Genomic DNA, 15,698 nt, shown 5'->3' with positions numbered 1-15,698 from the left:
AAAATAACCAGGCAAGATAGTACACATTGAATAGTAGGACCCTAGATAGTACAGATGAACCCTGGTGCACATGACCGTGAATCTTTAAAAAGAACAGAACAGGTAGTTAAGAAAGTCTTTTACAGATTACATTACAGTGTGGAAACAGGCCCTTCTGCCCAGCAAGTCCACACCGACCTGCAACCCACCCATACCCCTTACCTAACACTACAGGCAATTTAGCATGGCAAATTCACCTGACCTGCACATCTTTGGACTGTGGGAGGAAACCGGAGCACCCAGAGGAAACCCACGCAGACACGGGGAGAACATGCAAACTCCACACAGTCAGTTGCCTGAGATGGGAATTGAACCCGGGTCTCTGGCACTGTGAGGCAGCAGTGCTAACCACTGTGCCACCATGCCGCTTTTCAGTCAAGACATTGAATACATGAGCAAGGAAATTATGATGGATCTATGTAAAGGGTTATTTGAGCCATAACTGAATATGATAGAGCAGTCAATAACCGGGGGGCACAGTTTTATAATATGAAGCAGGAAGCTGAGAGGGGATTTAAGGAAATATATTTTCATCCATAGGGTGAGAGTATCTGTAACTCATTGACCAAAAGGGTGATAGAGGCAGGAAAACTTTAAGAACTGCTTAGATAAGCTCTTGAAATGCCACAGCATACTAGACTAGCAACAAATATTGAAAAATTAGATAAGAACAGATGCATGTTTAATGACTGGAACCAATAAAATGGGCTGAGGGGTCTCTTTCTGTGGTGTTTGAGTACAAGCTAGTTCGTAACCAGGTGTGTTGATGGTGAAATATAACCTCCCATGCATTTACAGTGTGGGTTTGATAGCCATTTTAAATAGAATGAGAGTTTATCAGGTGTAATTTTGGATATTGGAGGTCTGCAGCAGATGGTGGTTCGTGTGGCACGCACAGAGACACACACAGACAGACAGTCAGGCACACACGCACACAGACAGATAGATACACACGCACACAGACACACACATCAACACAGATACACACATAAAGACACATGCGCAGACACACACGCGCACACAGGCACACAGACAGACAGACAGGCACACACAGAGACAGACACACATACACAAACAGGCACATAAACAGACAGACACACACACACACACAGACAGGCACACACACAGACAGACACACACACACAGACAGGCACACGCACAGACACCACACACGCACACACACAGACACATGCGCACACACACGTTCACCTGGCTACAGGCAGGCTAGACAATTTCGTTGAAGAGTTTGCCATGCTGTACGTGGCTGTCAGTGGTCAGGGTGCTCCTCAGGCGCTGCCAGAAGAGGGGCTGGGCACGAGGGTTGCGGGGCCACTCGAGCACCGAGTGGCGGCTCAGCCTCTTCTTCAGCCGCAGGTAGCGGGAGCGCTGCCAGACCTTGTCCAGCAAGACCAGCACGATCACGTCCAGCTTCTCGTCCAGCAGCCGCTGGTGGGCCATGTGGAAGGCAGTACGGAACTGCCCGGTGGCGATGTAAGGCCGGGTGAGGACGAAGATGGTCTTCCTGCTGCGGTGGACGCTGTGCGAGAGGTTCTCCAATACCAGGCGGCCTGGCACCCAGTCCCTGTCCTCCAGACACAGGCACAAACGCCTGTCGCCCGTCTCCTCCAAGTGGATGATCAGCTCCTTCAGGACCCAGTCGGTGACCAGCAGGTCGTGGGTGTCATAGGCGACGAAGGCCGAGTAGGCGGCACTCGAGGCTGGCGACGACGGCAGCCGCCGGTAGCCCCGCAGCTTGGCGGCGCACACATGGTAGGCGTAGCGTACGTCCCAGGAGAGGTGGCGGGCTGCCAGCGACACCAGGAGCAGTGATAGGGTGAGGCCGGCGGTGGTGGCGTGCAGGCCGGCGCCCAGCGAGTCCAGCTCGCATGCGTGCCGGTCCAGGCTCAGCACACTGAGGCCGCGGCGCACACGCGGCGACGCGCAGGTCACGCCGGTGACCAGGCGGGGCACGTGCACCTCGGTGCGATTGAGCCACCAGGCGAGCCAGGAGGTGGCGTCGCAGCTACACGCAAACGGGTTGCCGTCGAGCCGCAGCACGCGCAGCCCCGCCCATGAGCCGCTTCCCACCTCTTCCAACAGCCGGCGGGGCATGCGCGGCGGCGGCAGGCTCGACGCCTCAATCATCCGCAGGCGGTTTTTGCTGAGGTCGAGCTCCCTGAGCGAGACGGCGCCCCGCAGGAAGTACCGCCCCAGGCGGGTGATGCGGTTGCCGGCCAGCACCAGGCGTCGGAGGCCAGCCGCGCAGTCGGCCAGTGAGCGTGGCACGGAGGTCAGCTGGTTGCCGCCCAGGTCGAGCAGGCGCAGCGAGTCGAGGTGCCGCAGGCTGAGCCACTTGAAGGAGCGCAGCTGGTTTGAGGCCAGCACCAGCTCCTCCAGCCGCGGCGGCAGGGTCTCAAAGACGGACTGTGGTATGAAGGTCAGGAGGTTGGACGACAGGTCGAGGCGGGTCAGGTTGACGAGGCCCCTGAAGAGTTGGAGGTAGTGGGTGGTGCCGTCCCTCCACATGTAGTCCAGGCGGTTTCCACGGAACTCAAGCACCCGGAGCGAGCGGCTCTTCAGCACCGTGTCGGCCGACGAGTGGATGGCGTTCCCGTTCAGGAAGAGCTTGGAGAGCGCCGTCAGGTTCTGGATGAAGCCCAGGCGATGGGTCAGGCCCTCCATCTCGAAGTAGTGGCTGTTGTGGCTGAGGTCGAGCACCCGCAGCTTCCTGAGTTCCTGGAAGGCGGTCTCGTACAGCAGGTCGATGCGGTTGTTGGACAGGTCGAGGTAGCGGAGGTCTGGCAGGTGCTGGAACTCGCTGCCATTGGGGGTCTGGCTGAGGGCGTTGCCGGACAGGTTCAGGCACCGCAGCGAGGAGAGGCCTTCGAAGAGTGTGGGCCCCACAAAGAAGATGTTGTTCCTGCTCAGGTCCAAGAAGGAGCCGAGGCGGCCGCACTCAGTTGGGCAAGACGGCACGAATGGGTAGCTGGCCTCCTTCTCCGCCTTGGACTTGCAGCTCCGGCCGTAGCCATCATAGCGAAAGTAATGCATCTGATCGGACCAGCCATAAAAGGCATTGGGTGCTTGGCTCGGCTTGTTGGAGCTGCACTGGGCACCTGCCGAGTCGCCAGAGGAAGGCGAGATTTTGTTCTCCGACAGGTCGAGTACTTTCAGACCGTGGAATTTCTTGAAGATCTGCAGATTGGCCACTTTGATGAAGTTTGTGCCCAGGTCCAGGAACTTGAGATTCCTGAGATCCCACAGTGGCTTCAGATGTTCTTCCTTCAGGTTTTTGAAAACGTAGCCCCTGATTCTTAAACTTTGGAGAGACTGCAGGTTGGAAAAATTCTCGGACAGATTCAGATACTTGGCATACAGCTTTAGCTCGTAGTTAAAGGACAGGTCTATAGCCTCAAGTTTGGTCAGATATTTCAGAAACGCGGCATTGGCGATTTCTTTCAGTAGAAAATTCTCAGACAGGTCCAGTAGTCGCAGGTTGGAAGTGTTCTTGAACCAAGAACTGGGCACTGTTGAGAGAGAATTGCTTTGCAGACGCAGAGTTTTTAATTTATTTAGTGTTTGGAAAGCATTAGCATGTATTTGGATGTAACTTGGAGACTGGCATGGCTGGCAAGGGAATGGAGCATTGTAACAGCGGGGACAGTTCCCACTCAGGTCTAGGGTCTCGAGCTCAGGCAGCTCAGCAAAGTCCTTATCATTGATTTCCTTGATCATATTATTATACAGAAGAAGTTGCTTTAAACTGCGTGGCAGTTTCCCAGGAACGTGGGTCAAATTGTTGTCTTTGAGTGACAGGATGGTGAGGTTGCTTAGGCCATAGAACGCATCCCGTTCAATCTGGTACGAGGTGTTGCAGGGGTTGCGATAGTAGCAGTTCTGACCTAGGTAGATGGCCTCCAGATTTGACATCACTGAAAGATTTGCTTTGGTCAGGACAAAGATGCTGTTGGCTTCTAGACTCAGCATTGTCAGAGTATGGGGCAAGCCTTGAGGCAGCCCGTTTAGCTGGTTCCCATCCAAATAGAGTGACCTCAAGGCTGGCAAGGAGGAGAAGGCCCCTTTGTGAATCCTCAAGGCATTAGTGCACTCTTTGTCTTTGGGACCCATTCTGACAGGCACACAGTTACACCTCAAGTCGATCTCAGTGAGGTCACTTAATCCAGAAAAGGACGTGCTATGAACTTCAAGGATGTGATTAATAGTCAGGCTGATGTTAGTGGCATTAGAGGGAAAGCCAGTTGGCACATACCTAAGTTCACGTTCACTGCAGTCCACAACCACTGCAGGGCCATCTTTCATCACGTCACATGGGAGACTTTTTGGAAACCATATGTTTGCAGTTGATTTTGAAAGTGAGATAAATAGAAAGATGGTATGAAGCAGCAGTACAGGTGCATTGTTCAAAACTACCTAAAAAGGAAAGAGAACAATGATTTAAGCAATTGGCACATCTTAAAGTTTGCATAAAGTTTCAACAAAAAGGACAATTTTGATGAGCAAAGAACTGCTGTAACCTCCCACTGTCCTCTAACTCTGCAAACTCAGTTCTATTCAATCAGACAAATAATTCATTCATTCAAATTACAGTCAATGAATCAGGCATTTAGATTAACTGCAGTATATAAAGAGGCATGACCCAGCATTAAGTTCAAATAAGTTTGAAATACTGCACTTGCTGGAAATCTGAAAGAAGCAGACAGAATGCTGGAAATATTCAGGAGATCTGCCACCATCTGTACAGAGAGAAGAACAGTTAATCTTTGGAGTCTGGCATGACTTCTTCAGAAGTCAAAGCATTAATTTTAAAAGGAGGTGCTGGATAATTTTTTGACATCACTGGGAAGGCCAGCATTGTTCCTGACCCTAATTGTCTTTGAACAGGATGTCCTGCTAGGTCATTTCAGAAAACATGAAAACTTAACCATGTTATAGATCTGGAGTCAAATGTAGGTCAAATCCCAGTCAGAGCAGCAGATTTCCTTCCTTATAGGATGATAGTGAAAATCCAACTGATTCACAGCAATTGATAGTAAAAAACTTCCAATTCAATTTCTTTATTATAATGAATTTAAATTGCACCAGCTGCCTTGGGATTTGAACTCATGCCCTCAAGGCATTAGTCTGGATCCCTCAATTACAGTGCAGTGATAATGTTAAAACATCACTACCATCCGAGGAAATGATCGGAAAACAAGTTTGATATTAAAGTTTGTGAGAAGATTTGTAGCTCGGGTGCTCGTTGCTGTGGTTCTGTTCGCCAAGCTGGAAGTTTTTGTTGCAAACATTTCGTCCCGTCTAGGTGACATCCTCAGTGCTTGGGAGCCTCCTGTGAAGCGCTTCTGTGGTGTTTCCTCCGGCATTTATAGTGGCCTGTCCCTGCCACTTCCGGTTGTCAGTTTCAGCTGTCCGCTGTAGTGGCCGGTATATTGGGTCCAGGTCGATGTGTTTGTTGATGGTGTTTGTGGATGAGTGCCATGCTTCTAGGAATTCCCTGGCTGTTCTTTGTTTGGCTTGCCCTATAATGGTAGTGTTGTCCCAGTCGAATTCATGTTGCTTGTCGTCTGCGTGTGTGGCTACTAGGGATAGCTGGTCGTGTCGTTTCGTGGCTAGTTGATGTTCATGGATGCGGATCGTTAGCTGTCTTCCTGTTTGTCCTATATAGTGTTTTGTGCAGTCCTTGCATGGGATTTTGTACACTACATTAGTTTTGCTCATGCTGGGTATCGGGTCCTTCGTTCTGGTGAGTTGTTGTCTGAAAGTGGCTGTTGGTTTGTGTGCTGTTATAAGTCCTAGTGGTCGCAATAGTCTGGCTGTCAGTTCAGAGATGTTCTTGATGTATGGTAGTATGGCTAGTCCTTTGGGTTGCGGCATGTCCTCGTTCCGTTGTCTTTCCCTTAGGCATCTGTTGATGAAATTGCGAGGATATCCGTTTTTGGCGAATACCTTGTATAGGTGTTCCTCTTCCTCTTTTTGCAGTTCTGGTGTGCTGCAGTGTGTTGTGGCCCTTTTGAATAGTGTCTTGATGCAACTTCGTTTGTGTGTATTGGGGTGGTTGCTTTCATAGTTCAGGACTTGGTCTGTGTGTGTGGCTTTCCTGTGTACCTTTGGACAGCTGAAACTGACAACCGGAAGCGGCAGGGACAGGCCACTATAAATGCCGGAGGAAACACCACAGAAGCGCTTCACAGGAGGCTCCCAAGCACTGAGGATGTCACCTAGACAGGGGACGAAACATTTGCAACAAAAACTTCCAGCTCGGCGAACAGAACCACAGCAAGTTTGATATTAGATGTAAAATTTGGTAAGAAAACGGAGTTTTTTTGCAAGGATAGGCTAAATGCACTTCGGCTGAATGGCCATTCTTTCCCATAATATTTTGATATTATGATGTAAAGAAATTTCTTCAAGAAGAATGTGCTGATCTATGTATGTGTCATTAACACAACTCACATACAGTACAACCTGAAGACCACCAGTGGCCATTTTGGCTTGGATGTGTTAGATTTTGAATAAGACATGAATTCAGACAATTTTGTTAGCCTTAAGCCAAGGCTGAGATGCAAAAACAAAGGTTCAATGTGAAAAATATAATTGCCTTGTGTGGATCTTCTGAAATTTCAGTTCACCAAGGTCTTTCAGTCTACTTGATATGAATTCTGGAAGAATGTTTTTTTTTTGTTCTCCAAATAAAGATAGTTCAGAACTTTTCATACTCTTCAGCCATTTGGAACAGAAGATGGACATAAAATTCTTCCTGACTTCTGTCACAACCCAGAAATTTATCATCTTGTTTGGCTGTGTTACTTCATCATGGAATAAGTTTTTGTGGGGATGGTAGCATTGTGCTATTAATTCAGAAGTTCTGACCCAGTCTCCGGGGTGTTAGAATCACACCACAGCACCTGGGGAATTTACATTTAATTAATAACTATTTGACAAAAGATGTCCTATTTTCACTGTAAGAATATTCTTCATTCTTTTCTGTGACACTATGAGCTCAATGAATGTTGGTGAAATGAAAAGTGTAGGAGAACTTACCAGGATTAGCACCATCATATCTATAAGGAAAAGCTCACCCACTGAAGTTACAATGCAAGATGAGGTGTACAGTAGCCCCGCGGGGGAATACTTCCAAGACATACTGTGGATGCCCAAAACTGTGGATAGGTGTGAACCTATTCATTTAATTGGGAAATGTACCTTCCTGACAGCCTCTTGGTCCCTGGTTCTGGAACATTCCCCATAATATGTTCGGGTCGCGGTAAACCGCAGGTAACTGAAACCGCAGTAACCAGACCGATGGATGTAGGGATTGCCCTGTAAGTTGAAACATTAGAGGAGACATACAAAATGGACAGGAATAATTGATTTCCGGAACTATGAATCAGGTCAAAGTTTTGCAGTTCTGTCACATCCAAGGTGAGTCGAGGAGGACAAAGAATCAGACCAATAATCTTGACAAAAGTAATCACATTTTTCCAAGATGGCAAGACAGGCTCCTGCACCCGTCTGCTGCAGACCAACCACCTCCTGTCTTCTTCCCTTACTTAATTCTTTCTCTTCTTCCTGTCAGTGATGGCAGAGAAGGTGACACCGTAGAGGAGGGTAGCTGCTTTGTGACCCGTTGTGAAGAGGTGGCGGCGGCCGAGCCTGGCAGCAGAGCCAGGGACTTGGTTGTATCGACCCAAAGTGGAGAATCCATTTTGTTCCTGCATACCTAAATACATTGAAAAGCTTTGTTTTCGAGCAGTACAAGCAGATCATAAGGCAAAAAAAACTTGGATAGATTAGATTTAGATTTAGATTAGATTACATTACAGCGTGGAAACAGGCCCTTCAGCCCAACAAGTCCACACCGACCCGTCGAAGCGCAACCCACCCATGCCCCTACATTTACCCCTTACCTAACACTACGGGCAATTTAGCATGGCCAATTCACCTGACCTGCACATCTTTGGACTGTGGGAGGAAACCGGAGCACCCGGAGGAAACCCACGCAGACACAGGGAGAACATGCAAACTCCACACAATCAGTCGCCTGAGGCGGGAATTGAACCCGGGTCTCAGGCGCTGTGAGGCAGCAGTGCTAGCCACTGTGCCGCCCACAGAATGAGAAAGATAGAGTGAGGCATACAAGTTTTACTGCCCAGGATGTGTGTGAAACATAACCAACATTAACAAGATCAGCAGTACTTGAAGTTAAAGCGTTAATTTATCAGTCTAGTAACGGCAGGAAAGAAACTGTTCTTGAACTTGCTGGTGCATATGTTCAAGCTTCTGTATCCTCTGCCTGACAGAAGAGGTTGCAGGAGATCATTACTGGGGTGGGAAGGGTCTTTAATGATGTTGACAGACTTTCTGCAACAACGAGAGATGTAAATGGAGTCATTAGATGAAGGTTGGCTTCCATGTTGGTCTGGGCTGTGCACATAACTTTCTGCAGTTTCTTACAGTCCTGAGTAGAGCAATTGTTATTATGCACCTGGATAGTATGCTTTCTGTAGTGCATCTGTAAAAGTTGGTGAGGGTCCTTATGTACATCACAAATTTCCCAAACCGCATGAGGAAGAAGAGTTGTTGTGCCTTCTTGACCATCACATTTCTTGGGAAGCCCATGCCAGGTTGTTGGTTATTGTCACTCCGGGAAACGTGATGCCCTCAACCCTCTCAATATACATTACATTGATGTAGAAGGGGTCATGATCTTCTTGCTTTCTGAAGTCAATGATCAGTTCTTTTGTTTAGCTGACATTGAGAGAGAGGCTGTTATCATTGCACCACGTCACCAAGTCCTTTATCATCTTTCTATATTCCGACTCATTGTTTGATATCTGTCCTACCATGTGATGGTCACCAGAAAACCTGTAGATGCTCCAGGCATCAGTGAAACAGCAGCTAAAGTGGAGTCAGGGACTCCTGATTGTGGTAGGCCCAAGCAGGGAGTCCAAGTGATGGCTGAAATGGTGGTGGTATAGTAGACCCAGAGCAGGGATTCCAGGCAGTGGCTGAAGCCATGACAGTGTGGTATGCCTGGAGCGGGAACTTTAGATGTTGTCGAGAAGTCTGTCCGTGTGGTAGGCCTGGAACAGGGACTCCATGCAGTAGTAGCAGTATAGTATGCCTGGGACTCCAGGCAGCCACAGAGCCAGGGACTTCTGGTTGTGGTAGGTGTGGACTGGAGACTCCTAGTTATCAACAAGGTGGTGACAGCAGCAGCTGGTTATGGTAGGCCCAGAGCTGGACTTTCCTGGTTACTGGTGAGGCAGTGGTGGCAGCTCCTGTTTGTGTAGGCTCAGAGCCAGGAATGTTGTTTCCTCGGCAAGTGTGGGTCCAGCAAAGGACATGGCATTGGCGTTGTTGAGGATGCCTTGCGACGAAGTGATGGCAGCTGAAGAGTGGTGACTGATGGTACATATGGTGCAGGTGGCAATGTAGAGGCCCATGTTTCATTGGTGAACTGGCTTAGGGCTCAGGATTCATGGAGTAGGCAACGGAACAAAGACGTACACTGTTTCAGCTACATCTTTTTATGTTTAAACTATTTAAAATGGCATTGGATTGTGATGACAGTTGAAGCTTTTCACTGTATTTTATTGCATTATTCACCATAAAAAGAAGTGACAATATATCATCATTCATTCACCCAGCACTAATGATGGTGTATCCTGTTGTGTGTGTAGTTGGGTGTGTGATGCCCCTTTGAGAATGGGTCTGGTGATCCGGGGTAGAAGCTAGAGGAGTAGTTTTGATTTGATATTTATATTGCCACCTACTAAGATAATTATTGAATAAAAGATATCACATCTTTACACTAAGAATACTCTAATTCTTTTCTATGATGCTTCCAACTAAATGAATGTTGGCTGAAATGTAATGTGTAGGAGAACTTACCAGGATTAACACTGTCATATCTATAAGGAAGAGCTAATGCCAGTGAGGTTACAACTCAAAACTAGATGCATGTTGAAACAGTAGAGGAGACATGCAAAATGGATAGGAATAATCGAAAACTGATAGGATCCAAAACTGTGAATCAGATCAAGGTTTTGTAGTTTTGTCACATCCAGTTGTGAATGAAGGAGGATGAATAACCAGAGCTGTAATCTTGACAAACATCTCAGGTTTTTCCAAGATGGTAGCGCTGGTACGGTAGGCAGTGTTCAGGCTTCTGGACCCACTGCTCCAGACAGGTTGGCTCCTCCCTCCTTTCTTTACCCTTTTTATCTTTCTTTGACTTCTTCATCTTCCTGTCAGTGACATTGTGGAGGTAAGTAGCTGGTGTGGTACTCTTCGTGAGTTGGTGGCGGCCTAGCCTGGTAGTGGAGCAATCGACTCCCTGTTGTGGTAGGCCCAGAGTGAGGACTCCAAGGTGTAATAAGATTGTGGCTGCAGCAGAGCAAGGGACTCTTGGTTGTGGTAGGCCCAGACCAGAGACTGCAGGTGGCAGCTGAAGTGATATGCCCAGAGTGGCGACTCCAGGCATTGTTGAGGTGACAGTTGTGTGGTAGGCCAGAAGCAGGGGCTCCACATAGTAGCTGAAGTGACAGTGGTGTGGTATGCCTGCGAATGGGGACTCCTGGCTTTGATAGGCTCAGAATTGGGAATCCTTGATATTGGTGAGGCGATGGCAATAGCTTCTGGTTGCAGTAGGCCCAGACCTTGTGTCTCCAGGTTATTGGTGAGGCAGCAGCAGCAGCTCCTGTTTGTGTAGGCCTGGAGTCAGGGACTCCTGGTTGTTGGGCGAGTGTAAATCCAGTGCAGGACCTGACATTGGCGTAGGTGGGCCTTTCGAAGAGACAGCACCTGAAGAATGGTGACTTTGGTGGATCTGACAGAGGCGACGGTGTGGAGGCACAGGTTTTGTTGGTGATCTGGCTCAGGGCTCAGGACTTGTGTCGGAGATGCGCATTGAAGATGTACCTTCATCTGTATCCTTTTATTCTTAAACTATTTAAAATTCTGCTGGATTGTGGTGACACTTGAAGCCTTTCACTATTTTACTGTATTAATCACTACAAAATACAAGTGACAATGTATTATCATCCATATATCCAACATTAAGGTGCATCCTGTTTTGTGTAGTTGGGTGTGTGATGCCACCTTGAGAGTTGGTCAGGTGACCCGGAGGCAGGAGCTAGAGGGGTAGTTTTGATTTGATTTATTATTGTCATGTAGTGCGAAACAGTGATAAGTATTGTTTTGCGTGGCTGTCCAGACAAATCATACCATACATAATTATATCAGGATAATGGAATAGAATGCAGACTATAGTGTTACAGCTACAGAGAAAGTGCAGAGAAAGATCACCTTTAATAATATGAGAGGTCGATTCAAAACTCTGATCACAACAGGGAGGAAGTTATTTTTGAATACGTTTGCACATGGGAGAGAGCATAACTAGGATGGGAGGGGTCTTTGATTATGTTGGTTGCTTTCCCGAGGCAGTGAGAAGTGTAGACAGAGTCAATGGATGGAAAGCTGGTTTACGTGATGGACTGGGCTGCATTCACAACTTTCTAATTTGCAATCTTGTGCAGAGCAATTGCCATATCAAGCTGTGATGTATCTAGATAAGATTCTTTCTATGGTGCATCTATAAAAACTGATGAGTCATTGTGGAGGTGCTGAATTTCTTTAATCTTCTGAGGAAGTAGGGGTGTTGGTGTGCTTTCTTACTGTACCATCAACATGGATAAAGCAGAACATCTTTACTCTTAGGAACATTAACCTCTTGACCATCTCCACTTCAGCGCCATTGATACAGATAGTGGTGTGTCATTACACCATGTCACTAAGCTCTATTTCTTTCCTGTACTCTGTCTTATTATTATTTTAAGATCCAAAGCACTATGGTGGTGTCATCAGCAAAATTGTAAATGTAGTTAGAGCAGAATTTGACCACGCAGTCATGAAAATATAAGGAGTTTATAAGGGGCTGAGTACACAGCCTTGTGGGTGTTGTTGATTACAATGGAGATATTAGTCAAAAGTGAGGACTGCAGATGCTGGAAACGAGAATCTAGATTTAGAGTGGTGCTGGAAAAGCATAGTAGGTCAGGCAGCATCCGAGGAGCAGGAAAATCGATGTTTCGGGCAAAAGCCCTTCATATAGCCTACCCTTACTGATTGCCATCTGTGGGTCAGGAAATCGAGCACAGGGGAAGAATCGACGTTTCGGGCATAAGCCCATCATCAGGAAAGCTGATGAAGGGCTTATGGCCGCAACATCGATTTTCCTGCTCCTTGGATGCTGCCTGACCTGCTGTGCTTTTCCAGCACCTCACTCTCAACTGTGCCCATGATTAATGCAGCATCACCATAATCACATCAAACCATAGGGCTACCCTCTCATTAGAGATAAAATTAGTGATGGTTTAATCTGAGGGTCACCACGCCTCAGACAGGAGGCAAGGTTGAGAAGGAGAGGCCTTCATGGTCATGTTAGTTAGTGCAGGAATTGAACCCATGCTATTGGTTTCACTCTGCATCACAAATCATCTAACTGAGCCCCTTGCTCATTTCTAGCCTGCCAAACGTAAAGCAGTACAAATCCAGCTTAACTATTACTACTCCATCAGTTGACTTTCAAATCATCAGTAAAGTGATGGAAAGTATTATTGATTGTATTATTATGTGGCACTTTCCCCTGACAATCTGCTCCAAACTTATTGCAACCATGTTTGAAAGACAGAAGAGCTTAACTTCAGAGTTGATTTGAGAGTAACTACATTGATAATATGACAGCATTGCCTGAGTATGATATCACGGAGCTCAATAAACAAGAAGCCAATGACACTTGCAATTGCTGAAGAAGAATAGACATTAATAGTGCTGAGCAGACAATTTGGTACATTGTGCCACTGTTGGCTCATAGAATCTCTACAGTATGGAGACAGGACATTTGGTCCATCGGATACACACCTTTGAAGAGCATCCCATCTCCCTACCCTATCATCCTACATTTCCCATGGTTAATCCACCTAAATCAGCACATCTTTGGACTGTGGGAGGAAATAAATGCAATCATGGTAAGAATTGTAAACTCCACACAGACTTTTGCCCGTGGGTGGAATCAAACTCAGGTCCCTGGTGCTGTGAGTCAGCAATGCTAATTATAAAATCAGAAGTCACACGACACCAGGTTATGGTCCAATGTGAAACCATAAACTTTCAGAGAACTGACTTCCCCTGATGAAGGAGCAGCACCTCAAAAGCTTGTGATTTCAAATAATCTTGTTGAACTATAATCTGGTGTCATGTAACTTTGGACTTTGTCCATCCCAGCCCAACACTGGCACCTCCATATCCGAATTATTAAAGATCTGACTACATTAATCCCATTTTTTAGCTTCTGCACAATACTTTTGGAGGCTATGGCAACACAGCCCCAAGTGAAGATCTAAATGGTGCATAAATGTTATGACTCAAATGCCTTTTCAGGTAATGCGTTTCAGAATCCCACCAGTCAGTGAAAAAAAATTCCACCTTCTCTTACATTTATACCTCTTAAATCCTTGCGCACTAGTTATTGATAGCTCTACTAATGGAAAAGACCTGCTTTCCAATCCATTGTATTTCTTTCAATCTTATGCATTTTTGTCCCCTCTCAACCTTCTGTGCTGCGAGGAAAATAACTTTAGCTTATCCAATTTTTCCATATAGCTCAGATTATCCAGCCTAAGCAACATTCAGGAAAACCTGTGCCCTCTTTAATGCAATCACACACTTATAATGTGGTGACTGAACGCAGTAAAGCAGTTGTGACCTAAACAGTATTTTTTTAGATTACCTACAGTGTGGAAACAGGCCCTTTGGCCCAATAAGTCCACGCTGACTCTCCGAAGATTAATCCACCCAGGCCTTTTTCTCTCTGACTAAAGCACCTAACACTATGGGCAATTTAGCATGGCCAATTCACCTGACCTGCACATCTTTGGATTGTGGGAGGAAATCCACACAGACACAGGGAAAATGTGCAAACTCTACACAGACAGTCGCCCAAGGCTGGAGATTGAACCTGGGTCCCTGGCACTGTGAGGTGCTAACCACTGAGCCACCGTGACACCCTAGAATAGAGTCCTTGCTCCTACATTCTATGCCTCATCTAATAAGGACAATAATTCCATGTAGTTTAATTACCTTATCTAGATGCTATGTTACCTTCAGAGATCTGTGGATATGTACACCATGGTCCCTCTGATCTTAAATATTATTCAAGTCCAACAATTCACAGCATGATTCCTTGTTAACCATCTCCAAATGTAAAACCTCACACTTTTTTGGATTGAATTCCATTTGCCACTGCTCTGTCCAGCTTACCAGCTAATTGATTTTATGCAGTATATCCTCACTATTTATCATTCCACCATTTTTCATGTCATCTGCGAAAGCTATATCTCTCACATTAAGTCCAAATTATTTATATATTCTGGGTAATCCAAGATGGAGGATGGGAAAATTTTTTGGCTGTAACAGCCAACATTTTTGAGGTATTCTAGGTGCTGGAGGAGATTTCCGCGAATTCCAGGAGCAGCAATTATTGTTTTATATGCTGTTGCATTGTTTTGGAACTTTGGGGGAAAAAAAGTCAAAACAAAAGCAGTTTTAAAAGGGAGAATAACAGACAAAGGCAACACATAGTGAGGTCAGTGCAGGAGAGAGAGAGAAAGAAACTGACAAGAGTAGTGAATGTGCACGTTACTGACTTTGCTGTTAGAATTCATGTATCGCTGGACATCGGAATGCATCTGGGAAAATTAGCAAACAGTGAAATTCACAACTGATCTTGGAGGAACTGTTTGGGCGAAATTCACACACAAAAACAGATAAGTGGATTGTATTGTTTTTTAGTGTGATCTACAGAAAGTCTGCAGTAGTGAGTAGAGTGGGTTCTTTCTTGATTATATGTTTTTTGAGATATGTGTCTTGATTAAACTTAAAATATAAGCCATACCTAGTAATTTAACCTAGGACAGTGTTTTGTAGAGGAATAAGGCAGTGTTATTTTCTGGGTTTGTAGATTGTGAAGGAGCAGAAATGGCCTTTGGTAGAGTGATATGCGCTTCTTGTCAGGAGTTTAAAGAGAGTTTAAGGGTTACTGCGGATTGTATAAATGCTGTTGGTTGTGAATCTTATCAGATCAAATAGATCGGTTGGAGAGACAGTTAGAAGCAATGAGAAATTTGCAACAGCAACAGTATGTGATGGATGGCAGTTATAGGAAGGGGTGAAAGTCTCAGATACAGTCACAAAAAATCGGTTAACTCCAAGAAAGGGAAGAGAGGTCGGCAGCTAAAGCAGGAGGCTTCTGTGGCTATATCCATTTCAAACAGGTATACTGTTTTGGAGAATGTAGAGGGTACTGGATTCTGAGGGGATTGTAGTATGAACAGCCAAATTTCTGGTATTGAGACTGGTTCAAATGCAATGAGGAGTACATAGGGTTCCAAGAGGTCAATTGTATTAGGGGACTCTATAGTCTGAGGTACAGACAGATGTTTCTGTGGACAGCAGGGAAAAATCAGAATAGTGTGTTCATCCCTGGTGCCAGGATCAAGGATGTCTCAGAGAGGACGCAGAATGTTCTCAAGGGGGAGAACGGCCAGTAAGAGGTCATTGTCCACATTGGAACCAAAGAC

General features: G+C 46.2%; 1 protein-coding gene across 1 annotated transcript in view; it reads right to left on the bottom strand.

Annotated features, from left to right (window-relative positions):
* Positions 1-249: 249 nt before the first annotated feature.
* tlr7 (toll-like receptor 7) overlaps positions 250-15,698 on the bottom strand; it is a 32,780-nt gene continuing 17,331 nt past the window's right edge. The window contains exon 2 of the mRNA XM_043700597.2: positions 250-4,470. Within this exon, the coding sequence (XP_043556532.1) occupies positions 1,264-4,470 (3,207 nt within the window). The 3' untranslated portion in view covers positions 250-1,263. The remainder of the gene's footprint in view (positions 4,471-15,698) is intronic.

This window comes from Chiloscyllium plagiosum, unplaced genomic scaffold, assembly GCF_037043375.1.
Source record: "Chiloscyllium plagiosum isolate Xiang-an unplaced genomic scaffold, Cpla_swu_hap1 HiC_scaffold_12, whole genome shotgun sequence".
NCBI classification, from domain to species: Eukaryota; Metazoa; Chordata; class Chondrichthyes; order Orectolobiformes; family Hemiscylliidae; genus Chiloscyllium; species Chiloscyllium plagiosum.
Note: the sequence above shows the minus strand (reverse complement) of the source record. Positions and strands in the feature narration are given on the sequence as shown.